General features: G+C 43.5%; 1 protein-coding gene and 1 pseudogene across 8 annotated transcripts in view; one reads left to right on the top strand and one right to left on the bottom strand.

Annotated features, from left to right (window-relative positions):
• Positions 1-25,128, bottom strand: part of LOC124545180 (mucin-5AC-like) — a 349,462-nt gene that overhangs the window by 166,396 nt on the left and 157,938 nt on the right. For all 8 annotated transcript variants that reach the window (XM_047124022.1, XM_047124023.1, XM_047124024.1 and 5 more), the window contains exons 7-8: positions 19,181-19,320; positions 14,839-14,929 (exon numbers count right to left, since the gene is read on the bottom strand). In XM_047124022.1, coding sequence (XP_046979978.1) covers positions 14,839-14,929; positions 19,181-19,320 — 231 coding nt within the window. The remainder of the gene's footprint in view (positions 1-14,838; positions 14,930-19,180; positions 19,321-25,128) is intronic.
• LOC124546314 lies at positions 95-212 on the top strand (annotated as a pseudogene).

The raw sequence follows: 25,128 nt of genomic DNA, 5'->3' as shown, positions 1-25,128 counted from the left end.
GTACAATGAAAGAGTGCGTAGGACGAAATCGTATATGAATGAACAGAATATCGAAAGAAGGGACTGGACTTTGCGAAAGAGTTTATTATGAAGGGCCAACGGCCTTGCTTCAGTAGTAGCACCGGTTCCCGCCAGATCACCGAAGTTAAGCGCTGTCGGGCTGGGCTAGCACTTGGGTGGGCGACCATCCGGTCTGCCTAGCGCTGTTGGCAAGCGGGTTGCACTCAGCCCTTGTGAGGCGAACTGAGGAGCTACTTGATTCAGAAGTAGCGGCTCCGGTCTCAGAAACTGACATACGGCCGGGAGAGCGGTGTGCTGACCACATGCCCCTCCATATCCGCATCCAGTGACGCCTGTGATCTGAGGATGACACGGCGGCCAGTCAGTGCCTTTGGGCCTTCATAGCCTGTGCGGGAGGAGTTTATTATGAAGGAAGAAACATGGCGGAACGTCGTCACTTTTACCGGCGAAAGTAAATTTAAAAGTTTTGGGTCGAATCGATGAAGGATCGTGTGGCAGAAGAAGTAAAGTCACAAATGTTATGCTAACTGTAAAACATGGAGGTGGCAACGTTGTAGTCTGGGGCTGTACATCCATATTTGAACCTGGCCAATTAGTGTTCATAGAGTGTATTATGTACAAAGATATGTACAAAAATGCTGAAAAAATAAGGATATCAACATAAACGAAGCCAAGACAGAGTACCTCGTTATGATGCGTGGTCATTGTCAGACTGCTTATCATCTACAATCACTGCGGGTTGGGTACCAGTCCTACAAGACAGTACAAGAATTCAAATACCTAGGGGCACTTTTCACTGAGAACTCGTCATGTAAAGCAGAGATCAATGACAGAATACAAGGAGGAAACCAATCTTACCACAGCCTAGCACAACTGCTTCGGCCCAGATATCTCTACAGACAGTTCAAGATTCGACTGTACAAAACCCTGATCCAGCCTGTTGTTCTGTATGGCTGTGAGACATGGAGTATCCGAAAACAGGACTTCCATAAGCTCCTTGTTTTTGAGAGAAAAGTGCTTCGGAAGATCTTCGGTCCGATTCTGGATGCAGGTACAGGGGAATGGAGGATCAGATACAACCAAGAGCTTGAGGAACTATACCAGCAGCCCAACACAGTAGGAATTGTCAAAGCCAAACGAATGCAGTGGGCTGGTCATGTGGCCCAGAAGGAGGATCACAGATGGGCTCGGAAGCTCCTGGATTTCACACCCACAGGAAAGAGACCGCCAGGGAGACCCAAGAAGCGCTGGAGGGATGGACTCCATGAAGATTTAAACCAAGTGTTAATAGATGTGGACGAATGGCGGATAGCAGCAAAGGACAGAATACAATGGAGGAGGAAACTTGTAGATGCGTGCCATCCACTGGGCCTGATCACACAGTCGTAGCAGCAGTAGTAGTAGTAGTAGTAGTAGTAGCAATGGCTCGAAACATAAGGCTCGCATTGCGCAGAAATATTTGTTGTACAACTGCCCGAAAGTCTCATAACCACAACCTTAATCAGCAGACCTCAACCCTACTGTCAATGTATTTCCATTTCCATTTCCATTTCCATGGGGAGACCTAGAGCGACGTATGAGAAAAACACCAATAACTTCCAAGGAAACTTTGAAGCTTCGATTAAAAGAGAATGGAACGATCTATGTACTGACTATTTAAAAAAATATCATTAGCAATATGTCACAGCGTTTGAAACATGTAACACAATAGAATGGCTACCCGACAAGACATTGAAACATATATTTTTCACAAAAAATGGTATTGAAGTAATTAGTTCTGAGAAGTATCCGAATATTAAAGTAACGCCAAATTAGGACCGAGTTTTATTTAAATCGTATTATTAAAGAACTTTTATAAGTTATGTTAATGAAGTTTATGCTGTTGTTTACAAGACATATAACGTAATACAATTCTTGAATACGTTTTTTGTTTGTTTTGTTAAGAATAAAGTCATGATGCTACAAAGTAAAAACCTCAGTCTCCGAATATTAACACTATGCACTGAATAACGATACTAGCTATGAAGTGACACATGTCAGTTGAACTGAAGATTGCAGAGAAAATATTAGTTTGAACGGTCTTTTACCGAAATGATACGTAATGAGGCACGTTTACATGTTTAATGTTATCATCAATTAACATATTATTTCTTAGTCCTACTCTTGCAACTACATTTAAAAATTAGTTTTTTAACAGACTACCAGTTTTCAAATAGAAATTCGTCCATGGAATAGTAAGATATTTATAGAAGAAAGGATTATAGGTTAGATTTAAACTTACTTTACTGTCAGATATTTTATGTTACTGGACAAATGATCAAAAAATTTTTAGCTGCTATTGAATTTCTTTTTCTGAGTCACAGACAACTTCAGTAACGGGTAATAAAGGAAATCTTTTACTCTAGTATTGTAGGTATGGATATCATTATTTTTCTCAGATTGTGTTGGATAATTAGGTTTAATACTGGTTTGTATTTTGTGAACAATATTTGTCTTCGTTTTACGCAACTAATTTTGGTACTGAGGATTAATTTTACTGTTTACTGTTTTAAGTGAAGCCTTGAGGGCATTCTTGTTGAATTTTGTTTGTACATTCATTTATAAAACTAGCCTGAATATCTTAATTTAAAATCAAGCCATGTACTTTTCTACCTTTTCTTTGGCTGAAATTTGCATTCTAGTTGATTATTTACGAAGGATCAAATAACATTTCTCTGGACTATATTTCACATTCTTTTAGACACGTCCTTGCCTGTTCACTTTTGCTATGCATACAATTGTTAACTATATAGTTAACTAAACTCTTTTGTATTGCTTGATGTATGCCTTTGGAATCTTGTGTTGATAAAAATATTTTTGTCTATAATTGAGGTCATACTGTGCGATGTTTAAATTTATGTAGTGGCAGAATAGATGAGTGACGTCATGCGTTTATCTGATCTTGTTAATTTCACATGTTAAAAGAAATTTTTTAACAACAGCTTGGGGACCTTTTCATTTAATAAATTTTTCTTTCTTGTAGGTTAAGGTTAACGTTATTTATGGCATGGCATCTTACCACTTCCAGCTCCTCACCTGATAAAGTATTTCAGTACCGCGCCAGCCAAATTCGAACAACATTCTTCGACACCTTAAATAAACGATATGCCTAGATGAAATTTTCGTTTCTTTGAATACATTTGAAGGGCGTCTAAGCGACCAGATAACCGTTCTGAAGTGTTTTCAGGACTCCAGGCTTCTGCCCGAATGCAAAAATTCCTCTTCGCCGACCTAGGAAAAAACATCTTGGTGCACCTAGAAAATGGCGTTCCTCCCGATAAAGAGAAAATAAGAGCAGTCATAGATGTTCCCAGTACTCGGTACATTCGTGATATGAGAAGTTTTCGTTTAATGTTCTTGTACTACTGGAGAGTCGCACAGGACTTCTGCACCAGTACATGATTTCAGTTACGTTACAGCATGGTTAGCCAGAGATTCCGAAATCAGATGTTGGATTGTATGGCGTATCAAAGAGCAGATATAGACTCAGATCACTTTTTGGCAGTGCAGAAAAATAGACTGAAGTATAAAGGACTAATTAGGAAGAATGAAGGGAAATGCTTGAAGTTTTCTGAGGCTAAAGATATTGCGATGTGGAATAGCTCAGTGAGCAGTTCACTTGTGAAAGAATGGACATCTCTAAATACAGAAATCACGGAAGTTGGATAAAAACCTGGGTACGAAGAAACCATAGGCAACAGAAGAAATACACCAAATGATCGATAAAAGCAGGAAGTACAAAAATGTTCGGGGAAATTCAGGAATACAGAAATACAAGTCACTTAAGAATTAAATAAATCGAAGGAGCAGGGAAACTAAGGCGAAATAGCTGCATGAAAAATGTGAAGAAATCGAAAAAGAAAATATTGTCAGAAGGACTGACTCGGCATATAGAAAAGTCAAAACAACTTTGTGTAAACTTAAAAGCAATAGTGGTAGCATTAAGAGCGCAGTGGGAATTCCACTGTTAAATGCACAGAAGAGAGGCAGGTGGAAGGAGTAAATTGAAGGCCTCTATGAGTGGGAACACGTTTCTGATCATGCGATAGAAGAAGAAACGGGAGTCGATATAGAAGAGACAGGGCATCCAGTATTAGAACCAGAATTTAAAAGCGCTTTGGAAGACTTAAGATCAAATAAGGCAGAAGGGGTAGGTAACATTCCATCAGAATTTCTAAGACCATTGGGGGAAGTGGCAACAAAACAAATATCCACGTTGGTGTGTAGAATGCACGAGTCTGGCGATAAACCATCTGACTTTCGGGAAAACATCATCCACACAGTTCCAAAGACAGCAAGAGCCGAGGGTGCGAGAATTAACACATACTCAGCTTAACAGCTCATGCATCCAATTGCTGACAAGAATAATAACGGGAAGAATGGGAAAGACAATTGATGTGTCAGATGAGGATCAGTGTGGCTTTAGGAAAGATGAAGGCACCAGAGAGGTAGTTCGGACGTCGCGGCTGATAATAGCAGCAAAACTAAAGAAAAATCGAGACACGTTCATAGGATTTGTCGACTTGGAAAAAGCGTTCGACAATGTCAGATGGTGGAAAAAGTTTGGAATTCTGAGAAAAATAAGGGTAAGTTATAGGAAAGATGAAGAATATACACAATATACAAGAGCTAAGAGGGGACAATTAGAGTGGAAAGCCAAGAACAAGATGCTCGTATTAAAATGGGTGTGAGCCGCCGTCTTTCGCCCCTTCTGTTCAATCTGTACATCGAAGAAGAAATGAGGGAAATAGGAGGAAGGTTCAAGAATAGAATTAAAATCCAGAGTGGAAGGATATCACTGATAAGATCCGCTTATGATATTGTTATGCTCATTGAAAGTGAGGAAGCATTACAGGATCTGCTGAGTACAGAATATGGGTTGAGAGTAAATCGAAGGAAGAAGAAAGTAGTGAGAATTAGCAGAAACGACAATAGGGAGGAACTTAATAGAAGGATTGGTGTTCATGAAGTAGATGAAGTCATGGAATTCTGCTACCTAGGAAGCAAAATAACCGATGACGGACGGAGCAAGGAGGACATATAAAGCGGATTAGCACCGGTAAAAATGGGCATTCCAAACATAGACTTCAGTCTGAGGAATAAGTATCTGAGAACGTACGTTTCGAGCACAGCGTTGTATGGTAGTGAAACATGGACTGTGCAGAAACCGGAACAGAATAGAATCGAAGTATCTAAAATGTGGTGCTACAGAAGATTCTTCAAAATTACGTGGACTGGTAATGAATGAATGCAAGAGGAGGTTGTCCACATAATATAGGGAAAACACTGACAGGTCGGTAGGAAATCTGTTAAGACGTCATGGAGTAACTTGCATGATATTGGAGGGATCTGTAGAGGAAAAAAACTGTAGAGGAAGACAGACACTAGAATACATGCAACAAATAACTGAGGACGTTGGTGGCAAATGTTGTTTTTGGGACGAGGCGCTAACATCCATCCTCTTCAGTCCTAACACTGCATGCCAAGACAAACCTTCATATTGACTCTAGCAGGATGGATAGATGCAGCACAAATTCAGGAAGTTTCTGACGGATAGCTGGTGCTTCCGGAGTACGAGATGAATTGCTCCCCGGCTGAGAAATGGTGTCCAGCCGTTGCTTGGGACATCAAGAATGTCTAGAGATGTTTATTTGGAAAACCTTTCACCATTATGACGGACCACCATTCTATATAGTGGCTCACTAGTGAGAAAGATCAGTTGGGTCGACTGGCGACATGGGCAACGAGGCTTCAGGAGTACAACGTCACAGTGGTATACAAACTGGACGCAAACTAATGGACACTGACTGCCTTTCAAGGAGTCCCTTATCGGAAGACAGCGGGCGTGGATGAAATTAGTCACCTCTGCGCCAAATGATATTGCTGTTGAACAGAGGGAAGATCCAGGACTGTTGAAAACTATTGAAGCCTTGATGGAGAAGGAACCTACCAAAGTAGAATCCCAGTTATTAAACAGAACATTGTATAAGAGGCACTATGACCCAATGGGGCGGAAATATTTGCTTTTCATTCCAGATCATCTACAGCGAGCTATCTTGAAGTGTTATCGCTACGCTCCTACATCTGGCCACATGGAATTCGTGAAGACTGTAGACAGAATGAGACGCAGGTACCACAGGCCAGACCCCTACCAATCCGCTGGACACTTTGTGAGCCACTGTGAGGAATGTCAGTGGCAGAAGCGTTTACCGCAGTTATCTCCGGATATGTGGTGCTAGTTGAAATCGACCTCTTGGGGAGATTCCCGAAGTCGACAACGGGAATGATGAATAATAGTCTTCACTGACCACTTGACCTGCTACGCTATCGATAAAACTGTGTTGACTGCCGAAGCTCCGGAAACTGCAGAGCTCCATGTAGATCATTTTGAATCACGAAACGTCCTGCTTGATGCCCCTGATCTAGAAGAAGTTTTCAGTCGGGATGGCATGTTGCTTTGCGTTGTGACATCATGCACAGGACGGTAACAGTCTACCACCCACAAACGAATGGCCTCAAAGTACGCTTAAATAAGATATTGGTAAATATGCTGTCGACGTGCACTGATGTCTAACATACAGACTGACCCGTCGTGACATTCGCATAAAACACAGAAAAGCGAGAGACTACTGATTTCACACAATTCTTTCTGCTCAGCAACGGATACGACACTCAGGATGACTGCAGGAAACACCCAATCATCGAGAACGAAGAAGCAAAACAGTTGGCTCACATACAGACTCTGGACACCCAGGAGAAGGTCTGAGAGCGCTATAACGCCAAGCACCGACCGGTGGGATAAAGCTCTGGAATCTTGGTACGGATTTTTACACCTGTTAGTGAAATGGCTATATCGGAAATGTTACTAAAACGCCACCTTGGGTCGTATCGTATCCTTCACCGCTTGTTGGAAGTCACACATGAAGTCGAGGGTTATGAACTTTCATCAAGAAGACAAAAACCGCAGTACAGAAACGTTGTCCATGTCCCCTGTAGGAAAGCCTACCGTGTCCTGGAGCGCAGATCGAAGATGGGGTTTCTCGTTTAAGGAAACTGAAGACGCACTCGATGACTACAAAGCTCCGACGGGAGGGACTACATTCGACGCTCATCATATTGAAGCGGATGCAACAACACGACTAGAATGTTCCCGTACAGAATGCCACCGACAAAACCTGGATCCAGGGAGCTGTAGTCGGCTGCAGTGAGAAGTTCTGAAACAGTGGATCGATTTTTGTCCAGGAGAGGGAACGGTGGGGTGAACTGTGCTACATGACTTGTCGAATAGCGTCTAGTGTTACTGGCTGGCGTGGCGTGCTACAGTTGTTATCATTGCCGGGAGGTTCTCGAAATTTATTTTGTTTTAACCTTTGTATATTCTGGAATATTGTATATCCGTATAAGTAGCACCAAGTTCCGTGCAGGGGCTTAGTTCATTTCTGCTTTGTCCGCGCGTTGAGGTTCGTAATAAATGTGGTTTCGGTGCCAAATATTGCACTCCGTCGACGACCCTAGTTTAGGATTTGGGTTTGAATGTTGTTACAACGTGACAGTATGTCTGTTATTCTCAAACTGCAATGGAATGTTGACATCAAATTTCAGAGCTAATAAAGTAATCTGAGGCTGCAACAATTTAAACGGATGCACACGAGATATATGTGCGTGAATTCCACATATAATTCTAATTACTTTCTCTTGTAAAATGAATATTTCTTATGTAACTGAGAAATTACCCAGAATATTATTAAATCAAAAAGTACAAAATGTGTTAACTTACTGATTTATTTGTCCCCCATGTTGACAATTTTTGTTATGCCAAATGATCGCCGTGACATTTTTGCAATCAAGACGGATTATATGTAACATTGTATAACCAGTGATTACGGTATCCCATCAGATATTATGTCTGTTTTTGCAAATTAATGTTTACATCAACTGAAAAAAACGGGTACTTTTTCTCTTGACTCAAATAAACTGTTAGATCATTTAATGCAGAACAAGGAGTGTAGTGGACCTATGATCGAACCCTGCGGAAAGCCAATTGTGATTTCTCTTAATGAAAATGATATGCCTTCCTTGTTTGTTTGTATGTTTGGATTGTTAAATGATTTTAGGTACAAAAGATGAAACTGTCATACACAAAGTGATGCAAAACTGTTATGCAGAGAGGGCAACGCATATCTCTGTTTTATAGATTATGCGAAACTGTTGACAAGCTTTAGCAAAGTAAATTTACATGTCTTTTTTTATCGAATGTAGAACAGCTTTTGATGGGTTGTAACAAAGGAAATTACCTAAATTCTCAAAGCAATGAATACTGATTAGAAAAATCTACATTTTAGTTAAAAATAAATAATGCACTGGCAACAGCCTCGGCGCAGTTGTATCATCGGTTTCCGTCAGATCACCGAAGTTAAGCGCTCTCGGTCTCGGCTAGCACTTGGGTGACCGCCTGGGTCTGGCGAGCGATGTTGGCAAACGGGGTTAATGCAGCCCTTGTGAGGCCAGTCGAAGCGCAACTTGACTGAGAACTAGCGGAACCGGTCACGAAAACTTACAACGGCCGCGATAGCGGTGTGCCGACCACGTGCCCCTCCACATCCACCCCCAGTGATGCCTATCGGCTGAGGATGACGCGGCTGTCAGTCGCTACCGTTGGGCCTTCAGAGGTCTATTCGGACGGAATCAAGCTTTTTAAAAAATAACGTCCTATCCAGTAAAATGTAATTCCACAGAGAAACTGGACAAGGCTGTAGTCTTCCACCGTTGCTGATCAATGTTTATCCAGAGAAAATATTTCAGAAAGTACTGAAAAACATTAACGCGGGATGCGTATCAAGTACGTTTGGATAAATTGCATCTGACATGGTGCGAACACCATACTGAAGGCGAGCAACACACGGGATCTACAGATACTACTCATTAACACGGAAGAATAACATAAGAAATGGAGTCTAACAATCAATATTGAGAAAACAAAATTCTCAATAATATCGCCAGGTATGGATTATTTGAGAATGCCAGATTTTACTTTGGTAATTCTCAAGCCTAGCGAGAAATGAAAAAATGGTTCAAAGGGCTCTGAGCACTATGGGACTGAACATCTGTGGTCATCAGTCCCCTAGAACTTAGAACTACTTAAACCTAACTAACCTAAGGACATCACACACATCCATGCCCGAGGCAGTATTCGAACCTGCGACCGTAGCAGTCGCGCGGTTCCGGACTGAGCGCCTAGAATCGCTAGACCACCGCGGCCGGCCCAGAAATGAAATTTAAATTACTTTGTACATGGCTCTTCGATGACTCGATCACATACGTAGAGGAAGAGTCGAGAAAGCTCGCTCCGACTGCTATCTATCATGAAATTTGAGAATGTTCTTAGTAAAGTGGACTTCGTTTGGGTCTCAGAATCCGAATTGTAAAATTGTCTGTGTGGATAGTACTGATGCACGGAAAGCACCATTGACAGCTATGGTTGTGGAAGCAAAATGACAACCTAAGGCCGCGAAGACGCGCTTCAACGCCGTTGTTATAGTATGGGCCTAGAGTGCCGCCTCTTGGTCGGAACACATGACTCAGTGGGCAGTTGCAAGTTCCTTGTCGATCACTAGCCAGAAGGCTAGCGTATGCGTATGCAAAACCTTGTGAGTTTAAGTTACACAAAATGTAGAAGATTCTAAAATGAGAATGTTGAGATAGGAAACCAATGGTCGGAAATAACTATCTCAGAATAGGTAACGTGAAGGCAGTGTATGAAATACCAGTAAAAGCTCAAGACTGTAAGCTCCCTGTCCAAGGACTGAAACCGGACTACATGCAACAGTCAATAATAAAACGCCCTGAATTGAATTGCCCTCTCATATACAAAATCTAGACCCATAAATTGATTCTGTAAGAGACAGCAAAGGACTTGGAAGAGCTGTTGAACGGAATGGACAGTGTCTTGAAAGGAGGGTATAAGATGAACATCAACAAAACCAAAACGAGGATAATAAAATGCAATTGAATTAAGTCGGGTTATGCTGCGGGAATTAGATTAGGAAATGAGACACTTAAAGTAGTAAAGGAGTTTTGCTATTCGGGGAGCAAAATAACTGATAATGGTCGAAGTAGAGAGGATATAAAATGTAGACTGGCAATGGCAAGGAAGACGTTTCTGAAGAAGAGAAATTTGTTAACATCGAGTATAGATTTAAGTGTCAGGAAGTCGTTTCTGAAAGTATTTGTATGGAGTGTAGTCATGTATGAAAGTGTAACATGGACGATAAATAGTTTAGACAACACGAGAATAGAAGCTTTCGAAATGTGGTGCTACAGAAGAATGATGAAGATTAAATAGGTAGATCACATAACTAATGAGGAGGTATTGAGTAGAACTGGGGAGAAGTGGAGTTTGTGGCACAACTTGACTAGAAGAAGGGATCGGTTGGTAGGACATGTTCTGAGGCATCAAGGGATCACCAATTTAGTATTGGAGGGCAGCGTGGGGGGTAAAAATCGTAGAGGGAGACCAAGAGATGAATACACTAAGCAGATTCAGAAGGATGTAGGTTGCAGTAGGTACTGGGAGATGAAGGAGCTTGCACAGGATAGAGTAGCATGGAGAGCTGCATCAAACCAGTCTCAGGACTGAAGACCACAATAACAACAACAACAACAAATTGATGCAACAACACGATCTGTCTACAGCATTAAGGAAATATCGCCTATAACAGGAGAGATTTACTCTGTCTGATGTAATTAATTAATTGATCTCTGTGATCCTGACAAGTTGTAATAAACATATGGGTTTACATGAGTTACGTGTAAGCAACTCTGCTTACAGTTCAGTTTCGTGCATTGGCTGTGCTGGATCCAGTTTGTTGGCGTAACTCACAAATGCAAGACGTCATACCTCATGGAAAACGACGAACCAAGATCCGTCAGTACCGCCGGTGACTGACTTACCTTCTCTCTTGAAAAATCATGCGTAGAAAGATGGAAGGTATTGTTGACCATATTTGCAGAATAACGTAATGTTGATTGTCGAAACAACCCAGAAAAGTGGCTGTCTTTGCTGAAGGCAAAATGCACTTTTCGTGGAATGATTTAGTTCAGATGGCAAAGTGTAGGAAGAAGATATTGGTGATTAACGTCCCGTCGACAACGAGGTCATTAGAGACGGAGCACAAGCTCGGATTAGGGAAGGATGGGGAAGTAAGTCGGCCATGCCCTTTCAAAGGAACCATCCCGGCATTTGCCTGGAGTTATCTAGGGAAATCACGGAAAACCTAAATCAGGATGGCCGGACGCGGGATTGAACCGTCGTCCTCCCGAATGCGAGTCCAGTGTGCCAACCACTGCGCCACCTCGCTCGGTGCAAAGTGTATCTCGGCGTAAATTCGCAGAATGGGAAAAATTGTGGGTATGAAATTGGAATGACTCTGAAAATATTTTATTAGACACATGTAATTGCTCCCAGAATACAGTGAAGCCACGATGACAAACACAGTATTTATGTACAAGGCATATCGTATAAAAGGCTATATTACATGAAGTACTGCAACCAAATGTAACCTACATATCTGGACGAATAATGAAAAGAGCTCAATGAACGACCATGCGATGCGTTTGAAAGCCCTGCTATACAGATGTATCAATGAAAAACCGATTCTGTACCAGGCATCGAAGATCACCCACTTTACAAAGTCACAAGCATAACATCTCAACATGGAAAAGGCCCTTTAACATTCTGAAAATACCGTGAAAGTCAGCACTCAAAGTCTTGCCGCACGAACAAGAAAATAGCCAAGCATTATCCTCACTTATCTGCTAATGACCAGCAGACCCTGATTTCAGTTTGTTCAAATTTTACACAACCACATAGCGTCTTAGCACACCTCAAAGCCCCACTCGACGTTACTCACCGATCAGACCTTGTCTCCTTCAAACATCACTTGCCGCTTATTTCATTTCTGTCAGTGTTTTTCTTTATGTGAAAATACCGAACTGAATCGTGGATCGAGGTCTGCATTAAACTAAAAGGCTCCCCGTTGCTGGTTGACAAGTTTTAAGGTTGGAGCAAGCAACTGCGTACCGCCGGCAGGAGGTCAGTTGCCGGTTAACCACTGTGGTGTGAAAACCAAAATTGTGATTGATGACAACTTTAACTTTTTTCGTAGTTTCTGTTCTCTTGTGCAGGTGAAATTTTATTGCCACAGGGCTATAAAATGTTCGGTAAAATCCAATATTTTAGATTCTTAGGACTGGAGGTAGATGAAAAGCTCACTTGGAAATACAAGGGGCGTTCAGTAAGTAATGCAACGCGTCTTTTCTCGGCCATTTTAGCGGATGTGGTTGTGGGACACCGTGGAATATTCCCGCTTCAGCTCCTATAGTTTCATGAAGTTCAGATAAGTGGCGGATCTATACGTACCCTTCAAAGTGGCACTTGTAACGTAGGTACGTTCCAGCCAGAAATCTGCCATCGAGTTTCTTTCGGCCCAAAACCAGAGCAGTGCAGATACTCAGAGGTGCTTGCAGAATGTCTACGAAGCTCTGGCAGTGAACAGAAGTACTGTGAGTGGTTGGGCGAGACGCCTGTCAGCATCGCCACAAATTCGTGCGAATCTGTCCCATCTCCCGCTTTCCGGCCCGCCGCACACCACGGCAGTGCTGGACTTCAGTGTGTCCGACGCCACAAAAATGCAAACGAATTTCTTCTTCTCCATGGCAGTGGGAGGCCTTTCACATCCTCTATGCACCCGAGAGACATTCACGAAACTTCACTGGACTGTTCTTTGTCGTCCACCCAACAGCTCGGATGTTGCACCAGTTTGCCGCAATGAAGGACGCTCTCCGCGGGAAGCAGTGTGTGGATTATGGGGAGGTTACTGGTGCAGCAAGGCGCTGGCTGCGTCGTCGTAACACGCGGACATACAGTAAGGAGGCGTAAAGCCGTCGGCACACGGACCGTGCTGTCGAACGTTAACATTGAGCGTGCCAAGTTCAACGTGCTGCTGAAGGCTCAGCAACGATGCGACTCGTGCACACGGTACGTGGGCCCCTACGTGGTATACGCGATCGCAACGCACTCCAGCGGCAGTTGAGGGATGTTTCAAGTTCGTAAATCACACTGTTTACCAAACGGGCGCGCGTAACATTCCGACGATAGCTCTATTACAACGCACGTTTCCTCCATCGTCCACGAAAAGGGAAGTACCATGTCCAATCAATAAGGAAACAGGTTTATAACAGTTCCATTACAAACAGTGCGGTACAAATTTGGAATACTTCTCCGCGTAAGATAAACATTATTTCATCATTCCCACATTTTAGTAAAACCCCAAGTCAGTCTTACTTGATCACTGTTCCTACCCAGTAGCAGAATCTTTGCAACATGTCAGTTACGAAGCGTAAAAGAAAAAGGAGCAAAATATCTTTATACAAGTAGCGCAAGCTGTCCTGTACATTAAGCCAATCGAACAAAGTCACCCCTCAAGAAAAGGTGAACTTATATCTACATAACATCAAATATCATAGTATATACTTATATTAAACTAATAATAAAGTATCAGAACCTAATAAAAACGCGAATGATAGGAAAAAAATTTGCAAGTGTCAAGAAGCAAACCACCGCCCCCATAAACAATTCACCACTTTTTTAAAATCTCATTTTGTTCATTTTAGTTCGTTGTATCTGCTCGGCGCGGACATTGAAAGACACCCGTTTCAGTTCGTTGTTGATCCATTAACTCAGATTTTTTATTACAGATAGTAGCTAACCCTCTGACCGAAGACGCTTTTTTTCTCGTTTTGTTCGATTTTGTTCGTTGCATCTGCTCGGGGTGGAAGTCGTAGGACATCCGTTTAAGTTCGGTGCTGATCTATTAACTCAGTTATTTTTATTACAGAGGGAGCTAATCCTCTGACAGAACACGCTGAGCTACCGTGCCGGCACCACTGGAAAGTGACGCTACTCATTTCGCTAAACCAACAACACACCTCTTACATGAAATAATATTATGTTACGCCGCGCTGAAAACCTTAATCGTAGTTGTGTTACTAATTGAAATTTAAATGTAACAAATTGTATCAAGAACAATGCGTTTTGGGTGGATCTTCAGTGTGTCGCTGGCTTCAGATAGCCTACTCTCATAATACGCAAGTTACAATAGTACTTTTGCCACGAAAATGACGTTTCTCATTATTTTATTGGAACGAATCACGCAGTTAACAACGGGTTTTCCAGTGATTGTCAATTTGCTGGTGCCCAGAAACGGCATATATACATATAGGCTTGAAATGAATGCCAATATGGCGCCTCACAACTCTGTACTGAAGGGAGACGGCGTGTGTGTGACGTAGTGGCGTTGTGCCATCTCGTTGGTCAACGCTCAGACGCACGCTCAGAATATCTGACATGCCAAATACGGCTCCGCACGTTCGTAAAGACTCCCGAACGTGCTGCTCCACGCTATGACGTCAGAAACTCGGCACGCTCAACGCTCAACGTTCGGATGCACGGTCCGTGTGCCGACGGCTTAATGCTGTCGCACTGATGGAGATTGTGTCCAAAAATAGGGTTTCGTATTCTCAAGGAGTGGAGAATAATTTCGGAAAAAGTGTGTTGCACTACTTATCGAACGCCCCTCTGACTGCGTTTAGGTTCTTGTGTAGAATGTAAGTGCTACCTTTCTACTATAAAAATAACCTTATATGTATGTAGACGACAGAGAGAGAGAGAGAGAGAGACATGTACAGCAAACGTGGTGTCTGCGTTGACACTCTACTGACCTGTCGTCGTCGGATCCTGCAGTCCCGGCAGCGACAGATGTACCACGGTGGTGGCAACCTGGTTGGTCGAGACGTCCCTCTCACGTGTCGCCTGTGGACCAGAGAGCGAGCAGATCAGCACAGAAAGGGCGCACGCCACGTTACGAGAGACTGATCCCTAGCATCGTACAGGGTGTAATTTAATTCAATTTGTGGGAAGGTCCTATGGAACCAAACTGCTGAGGCCTTCGGTCCCTAGGCCTACACACTACGTAACCCAACTTAAACTAACTTACGCTAGGGACAACACAAAGACATATGCCCGAGGGACGACTCGAACCTCCGACGGGGGGAGCCGCGCGAACCGTGACAAGGCGCCTCACACCGCACGGCTACCCCGCGCGGCGTACATTCTCTAATCAGTAGTATCCACACGACCCTATGTAACGCGTCATTGACCATCAGATGTCACGGCAGGCGGTCGCTGTAACTTTTTCTTGGATGAATTCCCGTAAATTGTTTGAAAATATCCCAAAGTTGTTCCATTGGGTTCAGTTCGAGACTCTGAGCAGAACAGTTCATTGCTGGACTGTTATTGTCCACAGACCGTTGCCTCAGAGACGGCGCTTTGAGAAAGTATGCGTTGTCTTGCTGATACAATCAGTCGTCTGCGAAGTGTTCCTCTGCTCTAAGCTGCACGCATTGCTGCAAAACGTATTCGTATCCTTCCGCATTTAGAGTTTTCTTAAGCGCAAAGAGGGGACCACGTCCTAACCACGAAGATCACTCCCATAACGTAACAGTAACTCCACTGTTCGCACATTCCACGGTGGAAGGTAACGTTCTCCCTGCATTCGCCAGACCCAAGCCCCTCCATCGGACTGGCTCACGGTACAGCGCGATTCATCACTCCGAGTTATTCGTTTCCATTCGTCCACTGTCCAGAGGCGTCCCTCTTCACTCTACTTCAAGCGTCGCTCAGCAGTGTCCACAGAAGTGCGTGGCTGCTGCACCATTCTACCTCATTCTTCTTAATTCCGCACGCCCAGGCATTGCTCCAGCAGGACTGCTGTATCACTTTGAAACTCACGAGTGAGTCTTTCTGCTGATTCCACGCGATTTTTTACAACCTGCCACCGCAACGCTCGACGGACCCTCTGCGTCAGTGCGTGAAGTCTGCTTAGTTTTGGTTCAGCTTTGCTTCTTCCTCCGCATTTACACTTGGCAATCACATCAGCAACAGCAGACTTCCTCGGCTTTAGCAGAGTTGAAATGTTCTTGATAGATTTGTTGCTCTGACGGTACGCAGTGACTAGTCAACTTCAGAAGTCAAAGACCGGTCGCTGTAAATTTTACCTGGCTGAATTCCTGTAAGTTGATTGAAAATTGTATACGCCAGGAGAAACTCAGATCTCACAACTTTGGGATAAGTTAGGACGTCGACTTAGCCGTAGACTTTCGGCTCTTGAGAAAGAATGGTTAGAATTCCTCCACAGACATTCAGGCACCTCAAAGGAAGAAACCTCAGCAGAGTTAAATACGTCATAAAGGCGAAGGGTGGACACAAACCTCTTACTGACGTCCACTAATAGGTGTCTGGATACTTCTGATCAGATGGTGTTTTTTTCACACATCCATTCAAATTGCGTTCGTTTCCAAAATGCACTATATCTCTTAGGAATGACGACTGCGACTTATTCGATATAGTACTCTGCATAACGACATATCAGCTATTTCTCCAGGAGAAGAAGACTGGGTTGTTTACGGCTGAAAAGTGCGGTACGTTCTGAACGCACGAGGTTACGAAATAAAATGTTTCAATAAGTTTATTGCGTCATACATTAGTACTGTTTCGCATTTTTTTGAAACGCGTAATGCAGTTTTTACACTTTAGAGTGTTTGTTAACATTTTTCTGTTTCAGTAAGTAACAACATGGGACAACATTTACAATTTCGTGTAACTGATTACTCTAAATGATGTTTCTAAGCACACCAGACAAAAATTTAGTCCCCCCCCCCCCCCCCAATGGAAATGATGCCAGTTCAAAAATGGCTCTGAGCACTATGGGACTCAACTGCTGAGGTCATTAGTCCCCTAGAACTTAGAACTAGTTAAACCTAACTAACCTAAGGACATCACACACATCCATGCCCGAGGCAGGATTCGAACCTGCGATCGTAGCGGTCTCGCAGTTCCAGACTGCAGCGCCAGAACCGCGCGGCCACTTCGGCCGAAAATGATGCCAGTGTCTTGATAATGACCCCACGCAGGCGAGGAAGAGAGTCCGCAGGTTCCTTCAGGTATGTCATATCCAATTAAAGCCAGTTGTAGATGATTATATCCCACAGAGCTACCAAACTCAGGAAAGTTGATTTTTACATCTCACCCGCTGTTTCATATCGCCCCAAACATCCACTGTGAGATTAAAATTGGATGACTTAATTGGCCAGTCCAAGTGCGAAGGGTCGCCCCAGTGTTTGTCAAGCCAATAACGTGTGTGTCCAGACGTGGTGTCGTCTTTGAAGAAGGGAATCGCCCAGCATCACGAAGATGTAAAAGCGAGGGCAGCACTTGGTCGCTGAGGATATTGAAATAAACATCCTCGGTCATGTGACACGGAAAGCACCCCCAGGAATCACAGCCCCTCTGCGAGCCAGTCAGAAGTACCACCTCCACACACTGCGAGTAAAACGCCTCTTTGTCAGTCGGGACCCTTAACCTCTTATATCACGTGAAAGGAAGCAAAGCTGTGGCTAGTACAATCACACTACATGTCTCCAGTCAGCTATAATCCAGTTCTGTGCTATCTGGAACTTCGAGGGCATGCAGCTTCAAATGCTGCTGTGACCAACGGCCTTTTGCGGGGTACTTAGCACCAAATGTCCACTCCATGCAGTTCCCTTCGCAATGTCGCTCGGAAGCTGGCTTGGATGGACCTGCATTCACTGACGACAGTACATACTGTTGTCATGGACACGGTTTAACAATCGTTTTCGGTCCCTGTTGGTTAGGATCATATTACGAGCATTGTTCTCAGAAACGATTTTATATGCAGGGCATGCGCAGCTGCTGAAGCCCATGATGAATGAAAACACCGCTGACAGCTGGTAAAAGTTGAGTTTAATTGACCACATCACCGGTATCACGGCTTACAGCCGCATCTTCAGGTGCAACCTACATTTTTCGGAATTAAAATGTAATTATAAACTGAGACACAAAGGAATTACAGATACTGGCCGCGAGCGGGCACTGATGTAAATCAGTGGGAAAGTTGAAAACTTATGCCGGGCTGGGACTCGAACGCGGGTCTCCTGCTTACTAGGCAGTTAATGTGACCACAAAGCCATCTCAGTACGTTGGTAATTGCACCTGCACTGACTATATCTGAGCACGCCTCCCGTCAGACGCAAATTCTCAACCTATCCACGCACTACGAATGTAGCGGCCCTTTCCCACCACCCTTGCTACTCGCTGCCTTTCGCTGATTCCCAAGAGTTCGAGCATGGTGTGAATCAGCACTGAAGAGATCATTGGCCGTCTTCGCCTCGTATACAGGGTGGTTATAGTTATATTCCATTTCTTAAATGCGCTGGCTGCACCTGACGATGTGGCTCTTAAGTCTTGAAGCCGGTAGTGTGGTCAATCAAAACCAAGTTTTATCAGCGCCGTTTTCATTCTTCATGACACCATTCTCAGTAAGTGGTACAGATTCCTTATAGACGTTTTAGAAAGTGTGTCCCTGTACTCCGACAAGTGGGGCAGATTCATTCGCTATGAGGCCACGGACATGTTCGAACACGATAGCGCCTTTCTGCCATTCTGTCAAGTCTACACATCTATCCACCCTATCCATATGACTGCGCTGGTTCCACCGATCACACCACTTCGTCTCCACGAATTACGTGTACGGAAGTGGGTTGCATTACCACCTAGTTCTACACCAGAGGACTGCAGGGAGCCCACTGGTGCGGTGTCATCCTCCGTCATACGGCGTCGTTCTGACGTGGTACGGAGGTGCATGGGGTCAGGAAACCCCTCTCCAGACATTTGGATCTCTTACTTCCCACTCGAGAAGCCTTTCCAACGGCGTCAGGAGGCTGAGAGCACCCTATTCCAATAGTGCCATCAAGAAAAAGTCAGTGAGAGTACCTGGAGTTGAGTCGGATGCTCCACATTTCAGTCAGACTCACCGATCACTCAGCTACGGAGGTGGAGCTACATCATTCACAGCGCTCCGAAGTGACCAGTCTGCGCTCTTGACGGGATGGCTAATATTTTTTCTGGTAAGCTATTACTGCGGAGACCTACCGACGCACTGCTGGATGTCCTCTGTGGCAACAGCGCACTGCAGAGGAGACTCACCTGCAGCACGACGAGGGCGTACTTGAGGTCCTGGAGGGCCTCCGGCGCCACGCCCTCCGCCCAGCGCAGGCTGACGGTGGCGGTGCCGTCCGAAGCGGCCGTCACGCCCACGGCGAACGCGTCGCTCGTCGGGGTCACGCCTGCGAATGAGAGCAAACTTCACTGTGCCGCCCAAAGAGATGATAAGCACGTGGAGAGGCTACGGCACGTTATTTAGCGCTACCTACTGTCCGGGGCAGTATTCTTTTTTCTTTGTGTACTTTCCAGTAACTAACAAGAGAAAAATCGTAAGAAAAAGCGTAGTACAAGATATTCGCTAGTGTCCAAAATTAAAGTAACACACTGCTACTTCACCATCCTTAGACTAATTAGCGGAAGAGTTATGCAAACTGTCAACGGATGTCCTATACGATGGTAGTCTGCACGGAAGATTGCATTCCGGTCACCGGACAACCACACCAGCAGTGACGTCAGGGCACCTATTAAGGGGGGGGGGGGGGGGGCAGTGTTTGCCGGGCAGTTGCACATCCACAGTCACGGTCGTTGCAGTATGGCAAAAAGAAGAAGCCTACCAGACTCGCTGCGGTGGAGGGTCATAAGAAGAACGGAAGCAGGACAGTCGCAAACCGATGAAGCCCGATGGCTTAATGCGAATCGTTGTGTTGTTTCTCAGATGAGGCGTCAGCTTATACAGACCGAAACTGTATCCCGGAGACTAGGACACGGCCGACTCAGAAAGAGTGGCCCGTTATTTGGGTGTAAGGGCGCGGCGGTACCGCCTTAGCACTGCACTGCACTGCAGCCTGCATCTGACCTCGCACCATCCACTGGGCGTGTCGTATCGAGGCAAACGGTGTACTGAAGGCTTCAGCAGAGTGGCCCTTATTGTCGGAGACCTGCTATGTGTTTACCTCTGGCGTGTCTTCACAGAAAGGAACGTCCAGAGTGGAGTGGCCAATGTGCCACTTGGATGGTCAAACGGTGGGCCAATGTTCTTCCCACAGATGAGTCCCGATTTGGTCTGGAGAGTGATTCTCGACGGATTCGCTTCTGGAGGGCACGTGGAACACGATTTAGGGACCCAAACATTCTGGAAAGAGACCGATACCTAGGAGGATCCATAACGGTGTGGACAGGGATTATGTTGAGCACTCTAACACTTCTCCATGAAACTGTGCTGCTGATTCAGAAAGATTTAACTGCTGTCAGGCAACGTGAGAGGATCTTGGGATCTCATGCGGCGTTGCTGCGAAGTGTTTTGGGCCAACAGTTTGTACTGATGGACGATAACGCTCGACCTCATAGAGCACGGGTGATTGATGTTCTTTTTGGAAATAGAAGATATTGGACGCATGGAGCGGCCTGCTCGCTCTCCCAGTTTGGATCCGATAAAGCACGTCTGGGATGCAGTAGGGAGACTGGTTGCATCACGTCAGCATCCACCAAGCACTCTGCAAGAATTGTGAGCAGATTTTCAGAAAGAAAGGAGTTATTTCCTCAACATCAGATTGGCGACATCATTCACAGCATCCCTGTCGTCGTCAGGCTTGTACAGATGCCACAGGTGGTCACACCCCATACTGAGCATATTAACTATTGTCAGAATGTGAGTGGTTGCAAAAAAAAACGAAGAACGTTTTTATCTACCGTTGTGCACCTTGCAGCTGATTACGTTCTGTATTCTTAATATTGTTTCTACATTAGTATCGACTGTTGATACTGCTTAGCCGGACGGAGTGGCCGTGCGGTTCTAGGCGCTACAGTCTGGAGCCGAGCGACCGCTACGATCGCAGGTTCGAATCCTGCCTCGGGCATCGATGTGTGTGATGACCTTAGGTTAGTTTGGTTTAATTAGTTCTAAGTTCTAGGCGACTGATGACCTCAGAAGTTGAGTCGCATAGTGCTCAGAGCCATTAGAACCATTTGATAGTGCTTCGTGGAAAAATGAACGGAACCTTCAAAATTTCCGTTTGTTGCTTTATTTTTGGAGGAGGAGATTAGCGTTTAACGTCCCGTCGACAACGACGTCATTAGAGAAGGAGCACAAGCTCGGATTACGGAAGGATGTGGAAGGAAATCGGCCGTGCCCTTTCAACGGAACCATCCCCTCATTTGGCTGAAGCGATTTAGGGAAATCACGGGAAACCTATATCTGGATGGCCGGACGCGGGTTTGAATCGTCGTCCTCCCGAATGCGAGTCCAGTGTGCTAACCACTGCGCCACCCATCTCGGTTTTCATTTTGGACACCAGTGTACACAGAAGCTGAACACAGGTCCTCCACTGGAGAGCGAGCTGCCTCGGTCTCTCAGCCAACCACGCTTTCCTTATGGGTGCACAAGCGGCAGTGGTAACAGCTTCTTTTTTCGATTTCTCGTAAAATAAGCGTTTTCGCACCACATGTACGAGGGCTATTTTGTTTCCAAGCTCAGGTCCGTCAGCAAATCGAAACCAAAGTGATAATGTGGTGAAGTTTTGCGCAGATGTGCTGTGCAGTCTCTCTAGTACGCCCGTCTATCGCATCGTGTCGCATTTTTAATTCTGGGCACATAGTGAGCGTGTAAATTTGCCAAGAAACTAATGCCTTCCGCCAAGTGTGAAGTCCTGCTGAGGGATTTCGCCTGATTTCGTGCAAACCACATAATGTAACTGTCATGCTTTCCCTGCTTCTTCTTCACTGTGCTCAGCTGCATATTGCAGCTGCAGTGAAGATTCTTCTGCAGTGTTTTCGATGTTAGTGTTTGATCACCCACCATACAGCCTGGACTTGGTTACGTCTGAGTTTCATCTCTTTCGTCACATGAACAGCAGGTTACGAGGATATCATTTTGACAGAGATAATGAGCGGGAGACGAGCGTAGGAAACTGGTGGAAATCGCAGAGCGCCTGCCTTCTGTGAAGAGGATATGAGAAAGTTGGTATCACTCTTCGACAAATGTCTAAGTCGGAGCAGCCACTGTGTAGAGAAGTAGTTGGAGGACGTAGCTAAATGTTGCAAACAAAACATTATCTATTGTCACTATGATTTCCGTTTCGTGACCGATCGAAGGTAAAAAAAAATAGCCTTCCTATAATGACGAAAAATGCTCTGTTTTCGGTTTTCTAGGGATCCTTTCAGTTCTTAGTTGATGCCATATTATGAACCTCAGATTTGGTTTACTGGAAAACAGGGAGGTGGGGAAGGGTAATGTGCTAAAACATCATCCAGTCTTTCATTTTAGGCTGTGCACAAGCGACCTGCCAAAGCTGAGACGAATCTGTTGTCTGTGTCGGAACTTCTGAGTCAAATACTATGGGAGATGGGGATGTTTGCATTCTGGAAAAACAGCTTTAATCAGAGTAGCAATACTAGATGTAGAGAAACGATAGAAAGGGAACTTAATTACATGCGTGGCACTTGATAGACACAGAGAAAGCCTTTGTTAATGTCAAACGAGACAAAATGTTTGCGATCTTGAAAAACTGTGGGAATATACTATCAAGATCAAAGAGCGATATGGAACCTTAACAAAAATGAGACAGCTGTTGTTGATGGTAGGATAAACAAGGAAGTAGTGCAGATTCAAAAAGGTTGTGCATTATTGCCCATTATCTGTAACTATTATATGCTACAGGCTCTTTGAAACATCAGAGAAGACGCGCAGAGAGTTTGAAATTAGATTGTATTAGATGTAATTTTCATTCAATACGTACACAGTGTGGACATAATCAAGGACGTGGAACATGTCATAAAACAAATATGCACTGTACATATTTACATAGGAAAGGACATATGCTAAAGGAAACATATTGGGAAGGTTTGTTTGGGTGGTCCAGGACGTCTGTGGAGTGCTCCTACCCGTTGGCTTTATTATCAAGCTGTAATCCAATGAATGTCAGCCTCTTTCTTCTTACTGTCATATTTTTGACATGTACTAGAGAAAACGTTTTACAATTCCTGAATTGCATTTAGCGTGTTTTCTCAAAATTTAGTGAAAAAGACTGACTAGCAACCATTTATTAATTTCCATGATAATTTCATTAAACTACCTTTATAAAACTACACTTGACTTGTCATTTATTGTGATGTTTGTTTAATCTAAAAACAAAACAAACTTGGAACATGGTAATATTACCGAAGAAAGGACACTGGTATACACAAGAATAAGTAAGGGTCCTAAGATGGAGCCTTGTGGGACACTGCGAGTAACTAGTTCCCAGTTGGCTTACGAGTCAGATCTTAATGCAGCATGCTTTGATGCTGACATCCTTCGTTTCCTGTCAAAGACTCATTATGCAGCATTTCTTGTTAAACCATACTATTCTAATTAACTGAAAAGAACATCATTGTTTATGTAGTCATGACTCTGACAGATCTGAAAGTATGCCAATAGTCTATAAATTATTGTCTAATGAAATAAGAACATTCTCGCTATAGGTGTAAGTAGCATTCTCAATAGTGGAAGCCTTTAGAAATCCGAACTATGTTGTTTTTAATCAGATGATTAAGAAGCCTATGGTTTACCACCTTTTCTAAAATTTCGAGATCAATATAAAAAGTGAAATTGGATGGGAATTTGATATATTTGATCATCTTTCTAATACAAGGTGTTAATTTCTGCATTCTTCACCTATTTGGGAAATGTTCTACGTATAAATAACTGTTTACACAAATAACTTAATATGTTATTAAACTCAGAACTCTTTTTAATTAATTTTGTTCATATTTTATTGTAACCACGAGAATGGTTTCAAACGTTTTATACTGGATGTTACTTCTACTGGTGTAGTGATGGTCATATTCATATTACTGAAGTTGTATGGCTGGTTTGAGATATTCCATGGCAGTATCTACCGAACCAGACAACCTACGTCTTCTAAGTAACAGTTTGAAATGTTTGTTAAAAAGTTTTGCAAAGCTGCACACATGTTCCGAACGTATCATTTATTCTTAATACAATCTGATCCTTAATCATTCATTCTCCGAGTCTCCTCTGTCACTATATCCCGTTTTGTCTTTATCTTGTTGCCTCTACCTTTCTCATGTAATGTTTTTCCTTTGCTGTCTATATTACAATCTTCAATAATTTGCACCATGCCTTGTAATGAGCTACATCATCAACATCTGAGTTCTTCCTGACTGACAGATACAATTTACAGTTTCCTTTTTGTTGTACAAGATACCTTTATTTCTTGAGTAATCCACATTGCTTGTTTTTAGAGTTTGCGTTACTTTTCGGCGAAACAACTTTCAAAAAAAGGTGCGGACTTTATTAATAGAAATGTTGATTATCAACCATAAACAGAAAGACCTGTATGTCATGGTCTGAGAAGGCACTGAGATTGGTTTCGTAGTATAATTTTGTTTAACACGCCTTTCTATTTGCTTTTGAGTAATTAGCTACCGTAATTGAGATATTTGCATAAGAATTAGGTTTGAACGATACTGTTATTGACTGTAATAAGCAGGCGAACAGAGCTTCAAGGCGATTTATGAATGGAACACAATTACCTGCAGATGCTCGGTATATACTTACTATTATAAAAGATGTTTTGCGAAATTCTAGTCCAGTGGCACATGCTTCCACATGCTGCCCTAAGCAGAATTTGTGAATGTCTATTTTTTTAAATTTATGACAGTAACAGGTAAATGTGGCTACTCTCCTTTCTCCATTTTTACTTCACTGAGCTGCTAAACTGTATCCTGTAACACTTAAGACAACTATACCAGTAGTCACATAATGTTCAGAGAAGCAGTTCGCATCAACTGGGTTTTATCATGTAATTAGTTAAATAATTTTATTTCTCAATCTTAGAATGTTTTTATCAATGTGATAGGTAGATTTTCGCGCTGTCACAGATATAATTGGGTGGAAAACATTCTGATTATTACTGAAAATTTTCAGCTAACAACTATTTCTACTGATGTAGGATGCCAGAATCATGTTATTTAGATTCCTTTTTAACCTG

This window comes from Schistocerca americana, chromosome 8, assembly GCF_021461395.2.
Source record: "Schistocerca americana isolate TAMUIC-IGC-003095 chromosome 8, iqSchAmer2.1, whole genome shotgun sequence".
NCBI lineage: Eukaryota > Metazoa > Arthropoda > Insecta > Orthoptera > Acrididae > Schistocerca > Schistocerca americana.
Note: the sequence above shows the minus strand (reverse complement) of the source record. Positions and strands in the feature narration are given on the sequence as shown.